Genomic DNA, 18,477 nt, shown 5'->3' with positions numbered 1-18,477 from the left:
CTTTTGTTACCGGAGTTCTCATTAAAAAACTTAAACGAAAATTTATCAAATAGTGTACATAGATTTATGTAAATAATATGTTAAGTTGTCTTATAATAAAATGCGTTTACAATTTTTTTAGGTAAAGTTCATCCTTCGGTTACTTAAGGGTCGTTTAGAATGCGATACTCACAAAGAGCGACTCTTATTCAAATATATGTGCTACGAGCTCGAAAGGCTGCATAATGGGGAAGATGTCACCTTCCATGACGTCATCAAGTCAGTTTCTATTAGTGTTCATTGTGATAACAAAATCTAATCTTAAAGTACAAAATTGCTCTTGAATGTATTCGTATGACACGTGTCACAAAAGTATTATTAATAAAAATAATTACAATTATTTTAATAATTAATAATTTTATTACTGTTTAGTCTCCTATATAGAAAAAGTTAAGTGCGAACTGAAGGTAACATTTAGGGTCTGTTTCACAATGCATGGATAAAGTACCAAATAGCTATACAACACAAAAATTATTCGAAAGAGAAAAGTTCTGAATAAGATACTCGGCGTTGACATTTAGCGCTATCTGACAGTCGTGAAACGCAAAAATACTGTTTATCCTACCAATAAGTAATAAACAGCTTATTTGGAACTTATCCGGACATTGTGAAACAGGCCCTTACTGTCGAAACTTAACGCTACGTCTCGTATATCAAAAACGTATTGGATTTCAAACCCGAAATCTCATTTTGCGTCTCTTTCTATACTAAACTAATTTTATATATTAATATACAAATTTCAAGTATTTTATTCTAGTATTTATGAAAATGTATTTTAGCATGTTGTCATATCGCACGGTGGACATTCGTAAATCTCTGCAAATGGAAGAGTTGCTCGCTCGGGAGGAATTTGAGTTCCTGATAGAAGAAGAAGTCGCAAAGCAGACTATTCGCACTTGGCTGGAAGGCTGTCTAAAGAAGATACGAGCTAATACTAGCGTAAGATTTTTTTATTCTTTACAGTAGCAAATGGGTTGTGTGCCCTTTTATTCGGCCCAGTGATACTATCTCAGCGTCTTCTCCGCCAGATCTAGCAGGATTTTAAATTCGTCAACGCATTTCGTGCTTTTTGAAAAGCGAAAACATTTTTTTAAATATATATTTTTTTAATTTATTTATTAAAACACTCCTGATTTAACAGGAGACCCTAAATTGACACGCGTGAGCAATAAGTAATATACTTTACAGACGAAACAAACAAAAAACAAACATATGAAATTACATAGTAAAAAATATAAGAATTCAACTAACTACTATATTCACTAACAAATAATATAACTTTTGTCAGTTCACTCAACGGACAATAAAAAGGTCCGTTAACCCATGTATTTTGTCAACTAAATTAATACACCGAATCATATGTGGCCTTTTCAGAAGGCTAGTCCTAGCTGTATATTTAATCTAGGTGTATATAATCAAATAGCAATCGTAATATAACTTACATAACTTTACAGAAACAACAAACAAGTCTAATAGCGGGTTTGCGCAAAACAAATGAACAATTGCTCGACTTGCCAAACGAGAAAACTGAAAAGGAGAAGTCTGATACAGAAACCCAAGTAAGTTTACTTTAGGGTGCGTTCACATCTGATGAATATACAGCGCACGTACATTTTTGTTCGTGCGCCGCTCCTGCGCCTGATGTGGACGCACCCTAACATTAACAAAAGATTTGATTGAATCACTACATATTATAAAACAAAGTCGCTTTCTCTGTCCCTATGTCCCTTTGTATGCTTAAATCTTTGAAACTACGCAACGGATTTTGATGCGGTTTTTTTAAATAGAGTGATTCAAGAGGAAGGTTTATATGTATAATAACATCCATTAAATAGTGGAGAAGTACTGTTATTTTTGAGGTTTCTAATGTGATGTCGTAAATAATTACATTTTTTCCGCTTACATTGCAAACGCAGGCTGAACCCTACGAGTTTTATCAAAATAATGCACTAAGTATTATACACATTGAAAAGGTCTACACAAAAGTCCGTGATGGTATATGTCTATCTCTTATGGATAACCCTCATTTTTATATACAACGTTCACAGATTTTCTGTAGTGTATTTAGTATCAGCATTGCACCCATGCGAAGCCGGGGCGGGTCGCTAGTGTTTTCTAAAACAAAAAGTTTTTCAGGAAATAGCAACAAGCACTGGGCGAACAGAGATAACAGAGTCGACCTCCCAACCTATTATATCAAGTAAGTTGCATTACTATATGTACTCCGATTTTTCATTCAGTAGAATTCTGACATTTCTTAAGTGTTGCTACTAAAAAAGTTCTCCACCGAAAAGGGACAAACTTGACCCATTTGAGGGCAATAATAAATAAAACACTGCATCAAAAAAGGTAAATCTAAATATATAGTTACTCAAGTGAGATAATATAAAAATAGCTAACATTTCAATATCACGAACAATATATTGAATTAACTTTTACTAAATTTTATACTTAAGCTGACATCACTGCCTACTAATTTCTCTTTAATAAAAACGATATTATCTTTATTTGTACGGGTTTAACTGTTTGTGATGAAAAGGGACGTAATTACTAAGAATTATAACTAATATTTAATAATATTAAAATAGATACCTTCACTCACAAATAAAATGTAATAATAGTTCTAAACCAAACCGTTGACGTGTGTCAGGCATAAAAAACAACTAAACAGATCTGAAATGGGTTGTATGGCCACTATGCATAAATATTATAAATAAAAGCTTATGGATAATATTGTATCACTACTACTGCATATTAGGGAGCATTCAAGTATTACATCACGCAATTTTATAGAAATTATTGACCTCTCCCCTCCCCCGCCCCTAAATAACGACGTTTCGTTCAGCAATCGTGGTCACAAAGAAGTGTAAAACTTAATTTTGCGTAATACATTTGAAAAAATGACTATTACTAAGGTATATTTTATGTGCGGCCAGTAACACCCGCTCCTACTAAGGAGATCGTGAGAAGACTGGCATGCCTTAGAGTTTAGACGCAAGTTGACGGCGTGTGTCACAGAAACATCGCCCGCTTTTCTATTAACAAATATATATAGAAGTGTGAAGCCAAGACTGTGGGTGACATTAAAAAAAAGATACTTAGTCCGAATGTAAATCTTATATATTTTTGACGTACCTACATATAAGAGTCGGACGTTATATTCGTTCCTGAAGAATTCTCCTAGAGATAGTAGCGACAGATTTTTTATTATTATAGACATTGCAACATCACTGGATTCCCAACCTAAGCGGCCTTCAACAAAGCAATTAAAAAGAACTGGATTGCCCTCCGTTACTGTACCGAGGTAAGTCTACCCACGGGAACTGTGACTATATATTGAAATCTCAGTAAATATAAATACAGCCTATAAAAATATACAAGACGCTTTTAGAACGATGAACTTTAATTTATGCCATAACTACCTGCAAAAATTAAGCTTCATTTAATTTTGAAACAATACTATTTACAAAAGATACACACATACCTACATTTATACAAAGCTGACAATATTTTTTTAAAGGACGGTTTGTTGCCTCCCACAACCGGATCCATCTCTAGAGAGATTGAAAATGCAGAAAATGCTCAAGATATAGTTATCTTGAGCATTTTCTGCAATTTCCTTTAGCTCGAACGTGCATGAGAGCGAGCCTCTTTTTTTTGTTGGTGGGCCTATATCTAAAAAATAATATATTTTGTTTAAAACTACACGCAAATAGATTAGACTAATAATTTATATATTTCAGATCAGAAAGTCCTATCAAGAAGTACCTACAGCCAACGCTAAGTGATCCACATCCCACTTTAAACAAGAAACCAACACGTAAGTAAAACATTTTGCTAAATGAATACCGTTTTTATACTGTTTATGTTGACGTGGTATAAAGGTTTAATGTTAAATTACCGAAATAATAGTTTCTGGTTGGATTAAGTCTACTACCATCTCAAGAAACAATGTATGAAATAGATTCAGAAATGTGTATTTCCATTGAAGGCTTTGCGATTTAGAACAATAATTTTAGTCGAATCCATTTTTTTATTATTTAAGGGAGTAGTCAAATGCATGTGATTTATTGTGCTTTACTCAGAGATATAATAGTATTTTATTCATGTATCAAAAGCTTCCTAATGCTAGTTCACTTATAAAGTACACTAATGTATGAACATTTTTTTTATTAAAAAAAAAATGGTTGGTTCATGAAGAAAAATATAAATTAGGTAATCAAATAAATAGTAATTGTAAATTATTTACAGCGCCAGTTAAAAGCAATCGAAGCGGTGTATCAGTAATTGCAACTGGCTTAAGTGCGAGCACGTACCCTCGCGAACAAGCAGCTATTACGCACGTTGTATCGTGGTGGAATAGCGCACTAACCGATCGGAATATGCCGTGCGACTAGCGCCCGCGTATACGTCGCGTACGTACGAGGTCGCCCGCTGCTTTAATGCATAGCGCTCGGGCATTTTGAATTGACAGTTTCGACTAGAAATATTGCCAGTAAACGTTTTTGTTTAGTGGCTTTAAATTTACCTTTTACTGGATATTTTTGGATCAAACCTAACGCGATTGAATTCGTAGAAATATCACAGATTTATGTAAAATTTAGTGATTTTTGTGACCTTAGAGGCTTATGGCAACGGCCATCTTTTGTTAATTTCTCTTTTATTTTGATAATTATATATTTCTTTTGTACAATACATATGTTATAAAAATCCTACTCTTCCTTGAGATTTTCAGTTTCCTTTTGCATTATCGAATTGTACTGTAAATAAAAAACTAAGAATTTATTAATAAATACTAGGTATATACTTAGAACAAATGAGTATTCTTATGATAATGTGTTATCATTTACAACATAACTGGAATAAAGCCTTATGCTTACCAAAGTCAGACATATTCCGCGGTCAGCTATATGAAAATAATTATGTAGTCTACTTGCACAGACCTCATTTAAATACAACTTGACTCCCAATAGAGTTCGTCGTATCGATAGCCGCCTACTAATATTGTTGAATTCCAATGATGACTTAGCAAACTATCTCAATATCGAAAAGATATATCAGAGGGTCAGTTTTGGTGTGCCCTGATGTTTATCATTCATACTTAGAATTAACTGTTGCCAATGCATTATGACTTAAACCATATTATCCGTAGGTATAGAAGAATATTTTGTATTTTGATTATGTGTGTGCCAAGGAGCGTTCCTAGACACAGTGAAACCTCTTTATAACAAATTTCTAGTTTAATTTAGGGACCGAGCATTTCTTTTGTGTTATAGAGAGTTCTTCAACCCAATTAAAGCAATTACAATAATTTCAAATTTTATTACAAAATTGCTTGATCTAAGTTAGTTTTGTAAGCTGATCATAAAAACAATTACACTTAAGTTTGTCGTTGATGCCTAAATATAAAAATATTTATTCGTAATAGACAATAGCTGTTGCGTTATAAAGAATTAATCAATGTAATGGTTTTTTGTTAAACCAAACATATTTAACGAATTTTTGCTTTATCGAAAAGTTTTGATTATAACGACTGACGTTATAAAGAGGTTACTCTGAATATTATTCAATGTTACCACATGAATTATTTTAAATTTGATTTTGAGGTAATTTAGATATATTTAAGTCTGTCCTCTTAATATAGATAAGTATATACTATTTATTAATGTTGGGTATTAGTATTGTGTTATAGTTAAATGCTAATTCTGATGTACACATTTCGATTCTAACAAGCTTTTTATACGTTTTTGTCCTTATACATTATATCGTAACAGACTCGGTACTATCTTATACGTAGAATAACGGTAATAATGGACCGAAAGAGCCGAAAGCTATGTATTCATTTAGCAACATTCGGACAACAGCGCGCGATGTTGTCATTTAAAAAGCAACACGACGCGCGTCTTATGACCAACATCTGACGTCACGCATTCAAATGTTGTTAAATGAACACGGCTTTATATTTGTGTACGTCATATTTAACATAAAAATGTCTGTAATAGTTGAGAGATAAAATAAAAGATATAAACAAATTCATGCTATTTTATTCAATACATTAGTTAAACTTATATTTTAACTTTCATTGTAAATAATGACACATTCCCAGTGCAAATAATATTATAGTGGCTAATGTCAAAATAAGACAAATATATCGGGAGGAAATGGGATAGCAGAATAGTTTCGCGCGAAGTTTGAGCGATGTGGCGAAGGCAAGTACTGTGGTGATGTCTTCTTGCGATGTATCCTGGTGCAAAAATGGTCGCACACATAACTCGTGCCCGACGGATTGTGTGCGGTGACATTCCGCTGATAGTCTTGCTGCCTGAAAAGAACAATATTAAATCTTTCGTTTTGCGTATTTATATTTAAGAACCGCTGCTTTATTGGTTCACCATTCATAGCAATTTTTATTTTTGTACTGTATTGTTCAAAATTATTTGGTTTTGCAAGGCTGTGAAAAATCTACAGAAAGCCTCCAATTTTAATTGATATGGCTCGACTTTTGACTGCATTTGGAATATTATCATTAAACCCAGCAATATTAATGTTGTACCTGTATAAAAGGAACGACTACGGCCGATATCCATAGGAGCTGATTCAAAATGCTAATTCCTGCTATTGGCTCCGTTCCTGTATCCACTTTGTCCAGGTCGAGTAACCAAATGATACCAGACACCGCCCATGAAGAGTTCACAATCGTAAAAAAACATACAGCCGGTGCTAGATCATCATTTAGATATTTTAGAAGCTTGCGAAATTCAGCTATTTCCTGAAAGGTAATTTCAAGGAAAAGGTAAGGAAATTTTACAATGATTTTTAATCTTATTTATTAGTCACAAATTGGTTCAATATTACACGTGCTATGGTGTGTTGGTAATGTTTCGCCAATAATTAAGAATACAGTCATTAAAATTAACAACTTGTGGAAATGTCAATTAAAAGTAACAGGATTTAATATGAGCTGCTATGATTACAAAGAGAGAAATAAAGTCATTCAAGGTCATTGAACAGGCTTTGGTGATTTCAATGTTTTTGCACAGAGCTTGTAAATAAAGACTTCGACCACATGTTATAAGTAATTTTGTAATTTGTTCGAGAATTCTGTTGATGAAAAGTAAAATTATCCCAACTATTTCAAAAAATAATCAATGTTTACCCTCATCCAATTCAGCGGCGATATAGTGCGATTGAGTAAGCGTTCCCTCAGGAACATTAGGTGCGCTTGCAACAATTGCGCTTGAAGACAGTAGCTCGTAATAACCGTTGCTTGAATCATATCATGAATCAATGTACATACTATAAGAAGTATTTTTAAAAAAAGCAACAACTCATCGGAACTAAAAAATAAAAATAAATAAATTCAGGTAGGTATCGCAATTATTTCTGCATTGGAAATGTTGGACTGACTTAAATATTTTCATAGAAAATATTGAGAATTAATTTAATTTTAATATCCAAAACAAAATTATTTAGCTTTTCAAACACAATCATGTAAAAACAATTTAACGCGCGAGATCTCTTGTCGTATTGTTTGTAAGCGTGGACTTAAACCGTGCAGAGTTCATGCTATTTTTTATTTATTTCCTGATACACTTATTATCTGTTAGTTATCATTATCAGTTAAAATGTAGGAACCCGGTAAAGGCATCCTCCAAGGCTCCTTCATCCTCCTCTATCCCGATCTTTGTTTGTTTATATAAAAACTAATACGAACCTGTTTTCCATCCATCTAAATATAATAGTTCCCTTTGCCATCATTAGATTTACGGAGCACAATGACACACACATCCACAGGACACTTAAACTTATAAAGAACCAAAGCATTCTAAGTAATTTCTTTGGTTTTGTTGTCGGTGTTCCTTGAGGGGCGTACGACGATAACAGGAACACCTATATAAAACTTTATATTTAAATTCCTGTTAATACATAGGAACAAATAATTATCATCTGTCCACTTATAAATATCACCCAAATGGATCTGCGTGATACTGATTCAAGAGCGAATCTCATGCATAGTGTAGGATTCAAAACAAAACCAGATTTAATTCAATAAGAACTGAGTGTGTTTCATGTTGTTTCTTTCAATTGAAAGTCTTAATAATATTCAATATGTCCGATTTTCTATATGTCTTACACGAGTATAGGATAACGCTTAAACCTGCAACTCTATTATACGATGTGCAGAAAGTCTTTGTTGTTATAATAACTACTTACTTATTAATTTTCAATACATTCTAAATTGAAATACTAAACTCACCCTCTCCATTAGATTCTGTAATTGTTCATTATCAGATATCCTGAAGAGATAAAGTGCATACAGGAATCCAACAAAATGCAACACACTGGGCCCAATATAAGTAAAGGTGACATTGCCGTAGCAGACTTGTCTGTACGCATCATATTCCAACGAGGAAGATAACGCTAACGGCACTAGTTTGTAACAAAATCCCCTGTCTCTTCTGTAAACAGATTAATAATATAATGTATATAATAAATATGTTATTAACTGGCTACTAGTTAAGTAACGTACTACCTTTGGTAACCCGTAAATGTAACTCAAGTTACGTATTTTCTAAAAAACAATTATTTGTAAGACATAAAACCTAGTACGCAAGATTTTCGAAAAACATAGAAAGCGTTTGATCTCAAGATTCGTTAAATTGTACTGTGTATTAGCTATATAATATCACACATAAAAAACACAAGTTTCTTATTTGTGATTCTATTAGAATCTCTAAACAGTTAAACACATATATTATCTGAACATAATAAGCCTTTGTTACATGAAAAAAAACGAACATTTAAACCAATTTTCTTAAACTTACTAAAAGCCTCAAAGCATCATTGTGTAAATCAGTCTTAAAGTGCATTTGTTTATTTTACGTTTTGTAAATAAGTGGCCTCAGATTTAACGATTTGTGTTGCACCAACAATAGGCGAGCAAACAAAGGAAGCGTGCTTTTTAGATAAAACTTAATGTAGATATTGTTTAACTAGTTCATGTACAAACTGTTCTCTGTTATTATAACTATCTTTTTTTACTTAACGATGTTATCATACCTAAAACATGCCATATATTGCAATATATATCCTAAGCACATAAACACTGCCACTTGTGCTGAATGAAAGTGTGAGAAGCAAACGGCACATCTTGAGGAGTTCGACGTGTCAGCCACCGGTCGTAGCCCCATCACCGTTAAGAGTTTAAGATATGGCACCAATATCTGAAACATGAGAAAATACATCAGTGTATTATTTCAATAAGTACCATTATTTCAAATCACACACAGCTTAATTAAAATACGAGTCTGTAAAACCTAAAATATTTATTTAAATTTATAACACTCAAGACTATTACATATAAGAAATATATATTTCAGACTATGATGTTTTAAGTACCAGAGTATTATTAGCAGTAGCAGAGGTACATATATTGGTCAAGCGATTTTTAGTATGTAAACTTAAATGTTGGCCATTTCTAAGAACAAGAAAGAAAATAATTTACATTCTAACGCACAAGATATGTGTTTTCAGGTCTGTAGACACGAAAGTCTACCCGTATAAACGATGAAAGGGAAGAGACCTGATCTTGCCTCATACCCTGTATACCGGAATTGGATTTAATTCGAATATTATGTTTACAATTTACATATAATGAAGAAATATGTATTATGTATACACTCACTTCAAGTCTACACATATAGCTAAATGAATTTTACTAACTTTTGATTTGCAGTAGTGTAATATAGCTGAAGTACTCATATAATCTGTTTCTGGTGATTCTGTTATTTCCCCTATCTGTAATCACAAAAATTATTATAAGTCCTTAAAATAATTAAAGTACTGAATATATGATATTATAACTATATGATATGAACACTGCCATGTAACACTTAAGTTACACAACGCATAACTTACATAATTAATTTTAAATTATATTTTTATATGTAATGTACCTACTACCTTGCGGGCCAACAAGCTACTACCAACAAGCTTACAATAACGTGATTAAAATTTTCTAAAACTATTTACATAATTGTTATGTACCTAAATTTGATTGGAACATTGCAAAGAAGGCTAGATTAGAGTGAAGCATACGTAAAAAATAATACAAATAATATCCCTTCACGCACATTTATGCATTCGACACCTATCTGATCAACAAGCTATACATATCACATTTTATTATTAATACAACTTGAGAATCCACTTACCTCGACACTGTTTCCGTCAACGCTAGATCTCATGGACCTCTCCATCGCTGGCACAAGTTTCTCGTTGCCCAGTGCATGGCTGTCCAGGAGATCGCTAGCTGCATGAGCGATTAAACTCACATTATCCACTTTATTACCCATATCTATACGTTAATTGCTTTCGAACACATTATTCAAACAATAACATCTTAATGGTGCAATATATTTCCGCTAAGTATTATTTTTAATATACTCGAACGTAGTGTCTACTTACAACTACTGTACGATCCATTGTCTCGTTGCATTGTGTTGTCAAATGCACCTCGAATGAATAAAACTAGCACTACTTACATCCGCATACCGTCTTTATTTTATAAAATTTATTTTTGACTCAATGTTTACGGATTCTCTCGCTAAGCGAATGTCAATAAACTGCATTTTAGTGCGACTTTTTGTTGTTGTATACTTCTTTCAATTTTAAAGTTTATCAGAAATAAAAAACATTTTTGATTTTTTTATAAATCTTCAAGTATATTTTTGTACAAACACAACAGCTACACGTTGTTTTAAGATTCTTTAAATTCAACAAAAATTTATTTATTATTAACGGAATAGAAACGCCCTATTGCCCGGCGGTATTACTACATATGAGATGAGGTCACAGCAGGTTTTATTTATTAAAATGCCATTACGAGTTTTAGAATACGTAGGTATATAATGTAATAAAATCATTTGTTTGTGTCCTAATTAATATTTTTAAACCAAAGGTTTCAAGTTCATGTTGAACTATGATACCCTTTGATAAGACACAATGCAGTTTTAAACTCTTTTCTCAATACTAACATGACGTTTTTAAAATAAAATAAATTTTTTTTAAATATGTTTGTAAATAAAATCTATACTGATGGACTACTATGAAATGATTTTTTTTAATAAGTGTGCAAACTTTTTAGATAAAATTATAAAAATATGGAGAAACTGGCCCTTAATCTTAAAAAGAAGCATATTTAAAATAAAAAGAACCGATTAGAATCTACAATAAGGGTACGTGGAGGTAATACCTTATTAAAACATAAAAAACTCCTTGCATAAAGCTTGTGTTGAGTGTGTATTGTTAAAACCAATTTTCTTTAATTTCTGTTTTTCTTCAAACAAATTTTAAGGTCCTTTCCAATACACTAACTTAAACTTAAGGATATGACCCTAAGCTGTTTTAAAGTTAACGAATCAATCTAGAAGTTTCAATTTAAATCTGTGTAGAAAGTTTGCGTACTTGGTTAAAATATTTATTTTAATAGTTTTTTCCTTTGATGCAGTTTATGAAAATGTTCTTTACAGAAATATCCATTTCTGTAGCCTTAATTTCAAGGTAAACTTTTATTATAATTTGCTTGCTTTTATCTCTGCTAGTAGCAACGTAAATGAAAAATTTAAAAATAACGTCATAGGGCCTTGTACAAATAACCAACACATATAAATTAAATATTTTATTATCGTTTCTTTTTAAGAAATCCTGTTCTTCTAACCAACCGTTTTCTTTCTTCATAATGCTTCTTCATATTCTTCTGATTATTATCTGTCTTCTTTCCTCTCATAACAAACTTCATTTCCCTATTCCCTCCAATTCCAGAGAAAATGGTGGCGCCCTCTTTACCCAATCTTTCACCTAAACTTTTCTTGCTGACTTTCATTATGTTCTTTATGTTACCGTTTTTGGGTGGCGCACTCAATTCATACATTTTGTCTTCTGCACTTTCTTCAATATCCTGCTTTTTATGTCTTATTATTTTATGTTGCTTCTTTACTTCTTTCACCCAGGTGCGGTCCTCGTCAGAACTGTCTCCGCTGGTGTCGTAAAATTCTTGGTCAGAGTCTCCTTCCTCCTCCTCACCTTCAATCTAAATAGGAGGAATACATTTTTAAAATGGATTGCAGCCTTCATATAGTAGATAAGGCAAATAAAATACTTTTTTCCGGTATGTACTAATTCAAAGAAAGCAGATTTTTTTTTTAATTTACATTATGCATAGTGCATGGTAACACTAAAATATAACTATTTAATATGATTGTACTCTATAATTTGTGGCTTTTAAATTTTACAAAAATTCAAACAAAACCTTCAATTAAAGAAATATCTAGCTGCATTTTGTATATGTAATTTTTGACACAGATTAAACGACAACAAAACATCCATTCCTTCCACAGACAATATAATAGAAGCTTACCTGCATAGGTTCTTCTTCCGATTTATTCTTGGCCTTGCTCTTGCCAAGGCGGGACAGAACTGGGTTCAACAGACGGTACTCCTCAGCGTCTTTGTCAACTTCAAACTCAGGGTTTTCAAACAGAGCCTGCCAAAATATATACATTTAATTATAGGTCGGATTTGGGAATTAACTTTATATTATTTCGAAGTTATCTTTACTACATTCTACTCGATAATTCATATTATATAAACTGAAAAAAGGAAAAAAAGAGTACGCCCCAGAATCTGGAGAAGAGAGATAGCGGCGAAATATAACAGTTAAATAAATTTAGTATAAATGAGTAATTATTCTTACAGGCGAGTTTCTTGCGGGTTCTTTCGATAAAAGATACATTAAGAAGTTTAAGTTATTTTTATCTCTATACGACACTTACTACGGCCAATCAAAATAACATAAGTTTGTTAATGTATTTCCATTAGTTTTTAGAAGTTGATTATGACCTAATATTATAAATTAATATTAATTTAAAATTAAGCGTAAAGAACTAGATATACATATATTTCAGTTTTATTACCAAATTAAGATCAGACAAGACTTACTATGGAGAAGAGCAAAAAAATTCTAACAAGCAAAGAACATTCATACATTCCATATATTACGAGATATGTATTGAAAATTAGCTGTGCCTCGTGATTTTAACATAATAAATAGAGACTAAAAAATACAATAATAAATCCAACCTTAAATCTGTCATCTTTAAGCAAATTGCCAGTTTGTTTCTTCTTAGGCCTGTCATCTTCGAGTAAGCGCGAAGCAAGATCTCGGTTGACTTTTGGCAAATTATCATCAACTTTGAGCCTCGAAGGCCTCTCTTGTTCAATTTTCTCCCTGATTTTACGTTTCTTATACTCTTCGAAGGCAAACGGCTCTGCTATTGATTTCGCACGTTTATACAATCGCACGTCCACGAAATATCTGCAATTTTATAAAAATATTCAGCAGGTAATTACTAAATAATTAAAAATACTATGTAAAAATTAATAATACATTTATAGGGAAATTAGGATTCGCGTTTAATTTGATATGAAAAGACATACAAATATTTATGTGTACTAAATATACGGAATGTTATCGCGTCGGTATTAATTTAAGCGCAAATTTTTTATTGCCTCATTAGGGGGTTAAATTAAAAATACAAAATGGTGGTAGACATATTGTGATATATTTATAGGCCATAATTGTTTGTGGTCCATATACCAATATCTAATTTGTATTAATTGGGCAGAAACAAATTTTTTAGTCAGGATTGGAAACCTCTAACACCACATACACATTATTTTAGTAAATATAAAAGTACTTACCCATGCATATAAGCCCTTAAAAGATTTGTGCCGAGAAGATGATCAAGACCCAAAGACTCGAGCTCCTGTTTTGTAACAAACTTGTAATCATCATAAACTGTTTGGGAGGCGGAGCTTTCCATTTCCTCAGTCAAATTATCTAAGAACGCACACCATTTGGGGGCAGGACCTGAAATAAATTTTATTTAATTAGAAAAAAAGGAAAAAAACTATCTATCTTTTTATGTAGTTTTTAGATAATTGAATTTTAAATGTATAAATACAATTTGCCTATTCAATATTTTGTATTTATTAATTAATTTAATTAAAAGTGTTTTCCTTTAAATACATTAAGTCATAAGTGTATTACTTTAATAGGCTTTTCCTTATTTAATTATTGAAAGAAATATGATCATTTAATTTTACTTAATATGAAATTGGAAATATCCTGTTCATGTATGTGGCCTTAGGCTTGTATTGAAATATATCATTCAGCCCTGTTTGTAAAAAATTTATAGATTACATTAAATTTGAGACTCTCTAGAATATGGGCCAATGAATATTACTATATTGAAATAATAAAGTTTGTAGAAATCTCTCATGAAATACAATTAACTAACCTAGTGATGGCACATAGTATATTTGCATTTTCTGATCCTCCACTGCCATCATACAAAGTCCTGTGTTAGGTATAATGCAAAGGTCATTGAAATCCACAGATGACTCAATATTTGTATATTGCTTGCCCTGAAACATTAAAAACGAAATGAAAACAACATCTAAAGGCATTATTTCCAAGGAATTTATCATACTGTGTTATTATTTTCTTTAGTTTAAAGTAAAAGGCGTTTGATTTGAGATGAACTTTTTTAACATTTCAATGCAAGAATCGATAAAAAATTAATTTACAGGAGACTACGATACTGACAAGTAAAACTACAAATTTAGTTGTTAAAATATTAATGCTATCTATTACCACGAAGGTGATACTTAGAAATACTACTTACTGTATTTTTATCCCATATCTTTACAACATTAGCATCCATAGAGTACACATAATTCATCTGCTTATGAAATTCTACTTGCTTGATAGGAATTTCATTCATATGATCCTTAACTAAAAGAGGTTTACTAGATCTTATATCATATAAAAGTACATGGCCTGAAGAAGTACCAACACCCATTTGTAAAGCACCATTAAATTTTAATGCTGTTATGGATGGTAAGGAAGAATTTCTGAAACAAAATTAATTATTTAGATGTATTTTTATTATACCTAGACTTAGTTTGTATGGGCTTGCATACCAATGTATGTATCAAGCTTTATTTTTGGTGTGTGTTAATTCACACATAATAATATACAGGGTGTCCCAAAAGTCGACGTCAAGTCGAAATTTTCTCATAGGTAATGCCACACCAGTTATCAGAAAAATTAAAAAAAAAATCATGTATTTTTGAAGTTATGGATATTTTTTTGTTATTCCAGAAAATGCACACCATGTGAGAGTTTTTTCATTCCTGTTGTTACAAATATTTACTTTTTGCCAATTTTTTTTCTCTTACGTCATCCCGAATTGTGTTTAATGGAACCTATGATCCTAAACTCTGTGCTGATCACTCCAACTTTTAGGAAAATGTCATTTTATACCATACCAAGTTTTCAAAATTAATTTTCGCACTACTTCAACTGATCGTCCTGAAAAAAAATGTATTATCCAGTTTGGCAAGTAGCTTTAATAGTTCGCGCATTCATTATTTCTTAGATCGGCCATAAAATAATGTTTTGTTAAACAAAGTCTGTTTTTAAAAATTTCTCTGGAATTAGAAAAAAAATTCTAGTGTACCCAAAGCGTTCCTAATAACCACAGCGTGGTTTAAATAATATAGCGTAAAGGTTTAAAAGTTAACATGTGGACTGGAACTTTGAACGGAAAAGTCATAGGGCCTTTTGAGTTACCAGAAGTTTTAAATGCTGAAATTTATTTAGATTTCTTACAAAATCATTTGCCCAATTTGCTGGAGGACGTGCCGCTTACTATTTTACGAGATATGTGGTTCCAGCAAGATCGTTGTGAAGTTGGAGTGATCGGCACAGGGTTTAGGATCATAGGTTACATAAAGCCCTATTCGGGATGACGTAAGAGAAAAAAAATTGGCAAAAAGTAAATATTTGTAACAACAGGAATGAAAAAACTGTCACATGGTGCACATTTTCTGGAATAAAAGGAAAATTTCCATAACTTCAAAAATACATGACTTAATTTTTTTTTTCTGATAACTGGTGTGGCATTACCTATGAGAAAATTTCAACTTGACGTCGACTTTTGGGACACCCTGTATGTGTGTGTGTAAGTGTGTTACAAATTAATTTTAAAAATCTTATCCTATTTTCAGTGAACATATCTATTAAAATGTTAATATGTGTTCAATGAATAACTCATCATTAAACACCACTAGCATTGATATCACTTATTATTTTTTTTAATTTGAGTTTGTAACTTTGACTAAAACAAATATAATAATTATTTATATTATACCTATAGTCAGCATCAGAACAGTGTAAAGCACAGTCCAGTATGCCTTGGCGAGATTTTGTGCGGGGATCCCATGCTTCCACATGGCCACCATCTGTTCCGAAGACTAATAGACCATGCTCCTCATTTACAGTACAGCAGTTAATTTCCGTTGCCTTTGTCACATATGGTGCCAAAAATTGCCCAAGTTCCAAATTCAACCTGTACACTTGCTAGAAATAGAAATTTTAATAAATCTATAAATATCAATTCTAATAATGTTTTGAATTTAATCTTTGAGAAGTACTTACACTTGAGGCTCCAACAACAACAAGATCACATGAGGGTTTATGATATGTCATATCTCTTCCAAAATGTGGCACTCTTAACCTATAGTGTCTTCCATGACCTACATGAAACTCAACATAACGGTCACATTGTAGAAAAACAATCTAAAAGTAAAACAAACATAATAAGTCACATAGTAAGAATAATATTTTAGAATTTATATATAAATAAATAAAAATGATATTTATCTGCAGTTAACGTAAAATAGAATAATAAGTTACAATATAACTCATACATACATATGCATTAATTCTATTGTAAAAACTTCTTATATGAACTTACTACATACCTTTGTATAATCTTCACTAAGAATTTCAAATGTAACAACTTCAGAATCTAAGCATCTCTCAAATTTTAAGGATAAATTATTTACATCATAACATTTGATTCTGGGTTTGTAAATTCCTGTAGCCATAATATACTGACCATCTTTAGATGCCCGTATATTTGTACTCACACCTGGCATATCAAACTCCTGAATTAATTCGATTCTTCTTCGTAGATCAACATTCTTTTTTAATAGTGCACGTTTCTTTCTCTCTGTTAACCACTGGAATATGTTATAGGTTCAGAAATGTCTCTTTAATTTTGTGAATACAAATTGTTTAAGTAATAATCATTTTCTATAAATATCATTCAAAAAGTATAATTTATTTCTTATTAAAACTTACGTCAGGTAATGATTTTCCCGCACTTAGATTGTAAATCTTCACATTATCAATATCGGAAACTTGCATTTTGCTAATGTTAGTGATTATTATTTCAAAACAGTCACATATTATGTTTTAAATAATCAAAAATAAAAATTATTATTCCATGTATTTTGGATCCAAGTTATTTTAATTTGAAAACAAGTAAAAACACCACATGTTTTTATTTGTTACTTTTTATTTCAGACTTCCGAGTTCAGCCGTTGCCCGTCAGCGGTGAGCCTTCAAGTTCAGTCAGTGATCACAGATGATAGAACTCTTCGCCATTCCCAGTTGTCAGTTCCCAATTATTATTTTTATTAAAGAATTTTATTTTTAGTAAAGTATAGAATTTGTCAGCCTTAACACATCATATAATATACGTAAAGATTTAAAATACTTCTTTGAAAAAGTAAAAAGATTATAAAAAAGTATAGTATAGTATAGTTAAGTAAAATATTACATATTAACTGCATTTATTCTTATGTCAGACAAATTGAAAGATGACATCTAATTTCTAGGCCATCAATTCCTCTATGAAAAGTGAAAACTAGTATAACAACTTACAACATCAATATTCACTAGCATAAATATTGCATGAGACATAACCTATTAAAAACACATTTTATCGAAATAATGGAGTAATTAAATATGTGGTATTTCTAGTCTTAAGTTGTGTATGTATGTGTGGTTCATAATTTGTAAATTGTGACATAAACAAGGTTTTATAATTCATAAGAAGGGAATATTGTATATGAGATATTAACATAGCCATGGCAGCTATGAAAAAACTAACTTTACCAAAATCGGTACTAGACATGAAGTTTATGAAAAAAACTAAAGATAGAATAGAAAATTCCAAGGACCATGATAACTTATATTCAGGCGTTATAACGAATGAAATGAAGCAAGCATCTGGAAATTACATTTCGGAATCTAGTTTCATCTATTGTACTGATTTGTTGGAAGGTAGACTATCTTTTAAGGGTATGAATCCAGAAATTGAGCGACTAATGGAACAAGAGAAACCGAAAGAAAAGGATGGTGATATGCAAAAAGATGTATCTGATGAAGTTTTAGCTAAAACAATGGAGAAGTTTAATAAAAGAAAGAGGCCATTTAGTCCAAGCAAATACAACTATATTAAA

General features: G+C 31.5%; 3 protein-coding genes across 8 annotated transcripts in view; 1 reads left to right on the top strand and 2 right to left on the bottom strand.

Moving 5' to 3' along the window:
- The window catches only part of LOC111004273 (sodium leak channel non-selective protein), a 37,988-nt gene extending 31,944 nt beyond the window's left edge, over positions 1–6,044 (top strand). For all 4 annotated transcript variants that reach the window (XM_045631579.1, XM_045631580.1, XM_045631578.1 and 1 more), the window contains 7 exons: positions 122–258; positions 819–978; positions 1,494–1,598; positions 2,176–2,239; positions 3,256–3,343; positions 3,783–3,859; positions 4,291–6,044. In XM_045631579.1, coding sequence (XP_045487535.1) covers positions 122–258; positions 819–978; positions 1,494–1,598; positions 2,176–2,239; positions 3,256–3,343; positions 3,783–3,859; positions 4,291–4,436 — 777 coding nt within the window. In that variant the 3' untranslated portion in view covers positions 4,437–6,044. The remainder of the gene's footprint in view (positions 1–121; positions 259–818; positions 979–1,493; positions 1,599–2,175; positions 2,240–3,255; positions 3,344–3,782; positions 3,860–4,290) is intronic.
- A 23-nt stretch (positions 6,045–6,067) lies between these two features.
- On the bottom strand, positions 6,068–10,707 carry LOC111004272. Of its 3 annotated transcripts, XM_022275239.2 has the most exons (9): positions 10,507–10,707; positions 10,254–10,351; positions 9,763–9,837; positions 9,100–9,263; positions 8,297–8,498; positions 7,754–7,929; positions 7,196–7,376; positions 6,593–6,808; positions 6,068–6,361 (listed from the first exon to the last, which is right to left on the bottom strand). In XM_022275239.2, exons 1-9 carry the CDS (start codon positions 10,535–10,537, stop codon positions 6,119–6,121), a joined length of 1,386 nt encoding a protein of 461 aa, XP_022130931.2. In that variant the 5' UTR covers positions 10,538–10,707; the 3' UTR covers positions 6,068–6,118. The 3 variants fall into 3 exon arrangements, with proteins under 3 accessions (XP_022130931.2, XP_045487533.1, XP_022130930.2); XM_045631577.1 differs by having other exon boundaries at positions 9,725–9,837; positions 10,254–10,707; XM_022275238.2 differs by having other exon boundaries at positions 10,254–10,706.
- A 999-nt stretch (positions 10,708–11,706) lies between these two features.
- On the bottom strand, positions 11,707–17,497 carry LOC110998668 (nucleolar protein 10). The gene is made up of 10 exons (XM_045631699.1): positions 17,312–17,497; positions 16,930–17,190; positions 16,604–16,744; positions 16,317–16,525; positions 14,787–15,015; positions 14,400–14,526; positions 13,801–13,969; positions 13,180–13,414; positions 12,458–12,583; positions 11,707–12,130 (listed from the first exon to the last, which is right to left on the bottom strand). The coding sequence occupies exons 1-10, from the start codon at positions 17,375–17,377 to the stop codon at positions 11,723–11,725; spliced, it is 1,971 nt and encodes a 656-aa protein (XP_045487655.1). The 5' UTR covers positions 17,378–17,497; the 3' UTR covers positions 11,707–11,722.
- Positions 17,498–18,477: the final 980 nt, after the last annotated feature.

The sequence above is a fragment of the Pieris rapae genome, chromosome 16 (genome assembly GCF_905147795.1).
Source record: "Pieris rapae chromosome 16, ilPieRapa1.1, whole genome shotgun sequence".
NCBI classification, from domain to species: Eukaryota; Metazoa; Arthropoda; class Insecta; order Lepidoptera; family Pieridae; genus Pieris; species Pieris rapae.
Note: the sequence above shows the minus strand (reverse complement) of the source record. Positions and strands in the feature narration are given on the sequence as shown.

What these genes read in the sequence shown, in the direction of transcription:
- LOC111004272 (XM_022275238.2), bottom strand. Translation starts at nt 10,394, where the DNA reads ATGGGTAATAAAGTGGATAATGTGAGTTTAATCGCTCATGCAGCTAGC. An exon ending in CAATATATGGCATGTTTTAG is followed by an intron (nt 8,499 to 9,099) that starts GTATGATAACAT and finishes ATCTGTTTACAG; the next exon opens with AAGAGACAGGGGATTTTGTT. An exon ending in TAGTCGTTCCTTTTATACAG is followed by an intron (nt 6,362 to 6,592) that starts GTACAACATTAA and finishes TGTTCTTTTCAG; the next exon opens with GCAGCAAGACTATCAGCGGA.
- LOC110998668 (XM_045631699.1), bottom strand. Translation starts at nt 17,377, where the DNA reads ATGCAAGTTTCCGATATTGATAATGTGAAGATTTACAATCTAAGTGCG. An exon ending in TGTTCTGATGCTGACTATAG is followed by an intron (nt 15,016 to 16,316) that starts GTATAATATAAA and finishes ATTTTGTTTCAG; the next exon opens with AAATTCTTCCTTACCATCCA. An exon ending in CGGAAGAAGAACCTATGCAG is followed by an intron (nt 12,131 to 12,457) that starts GTAAGCTTCTAT and finishes CCTCCTATTTAG; the next exon opens with ATTGAAGGTGAGGAGGAGGA.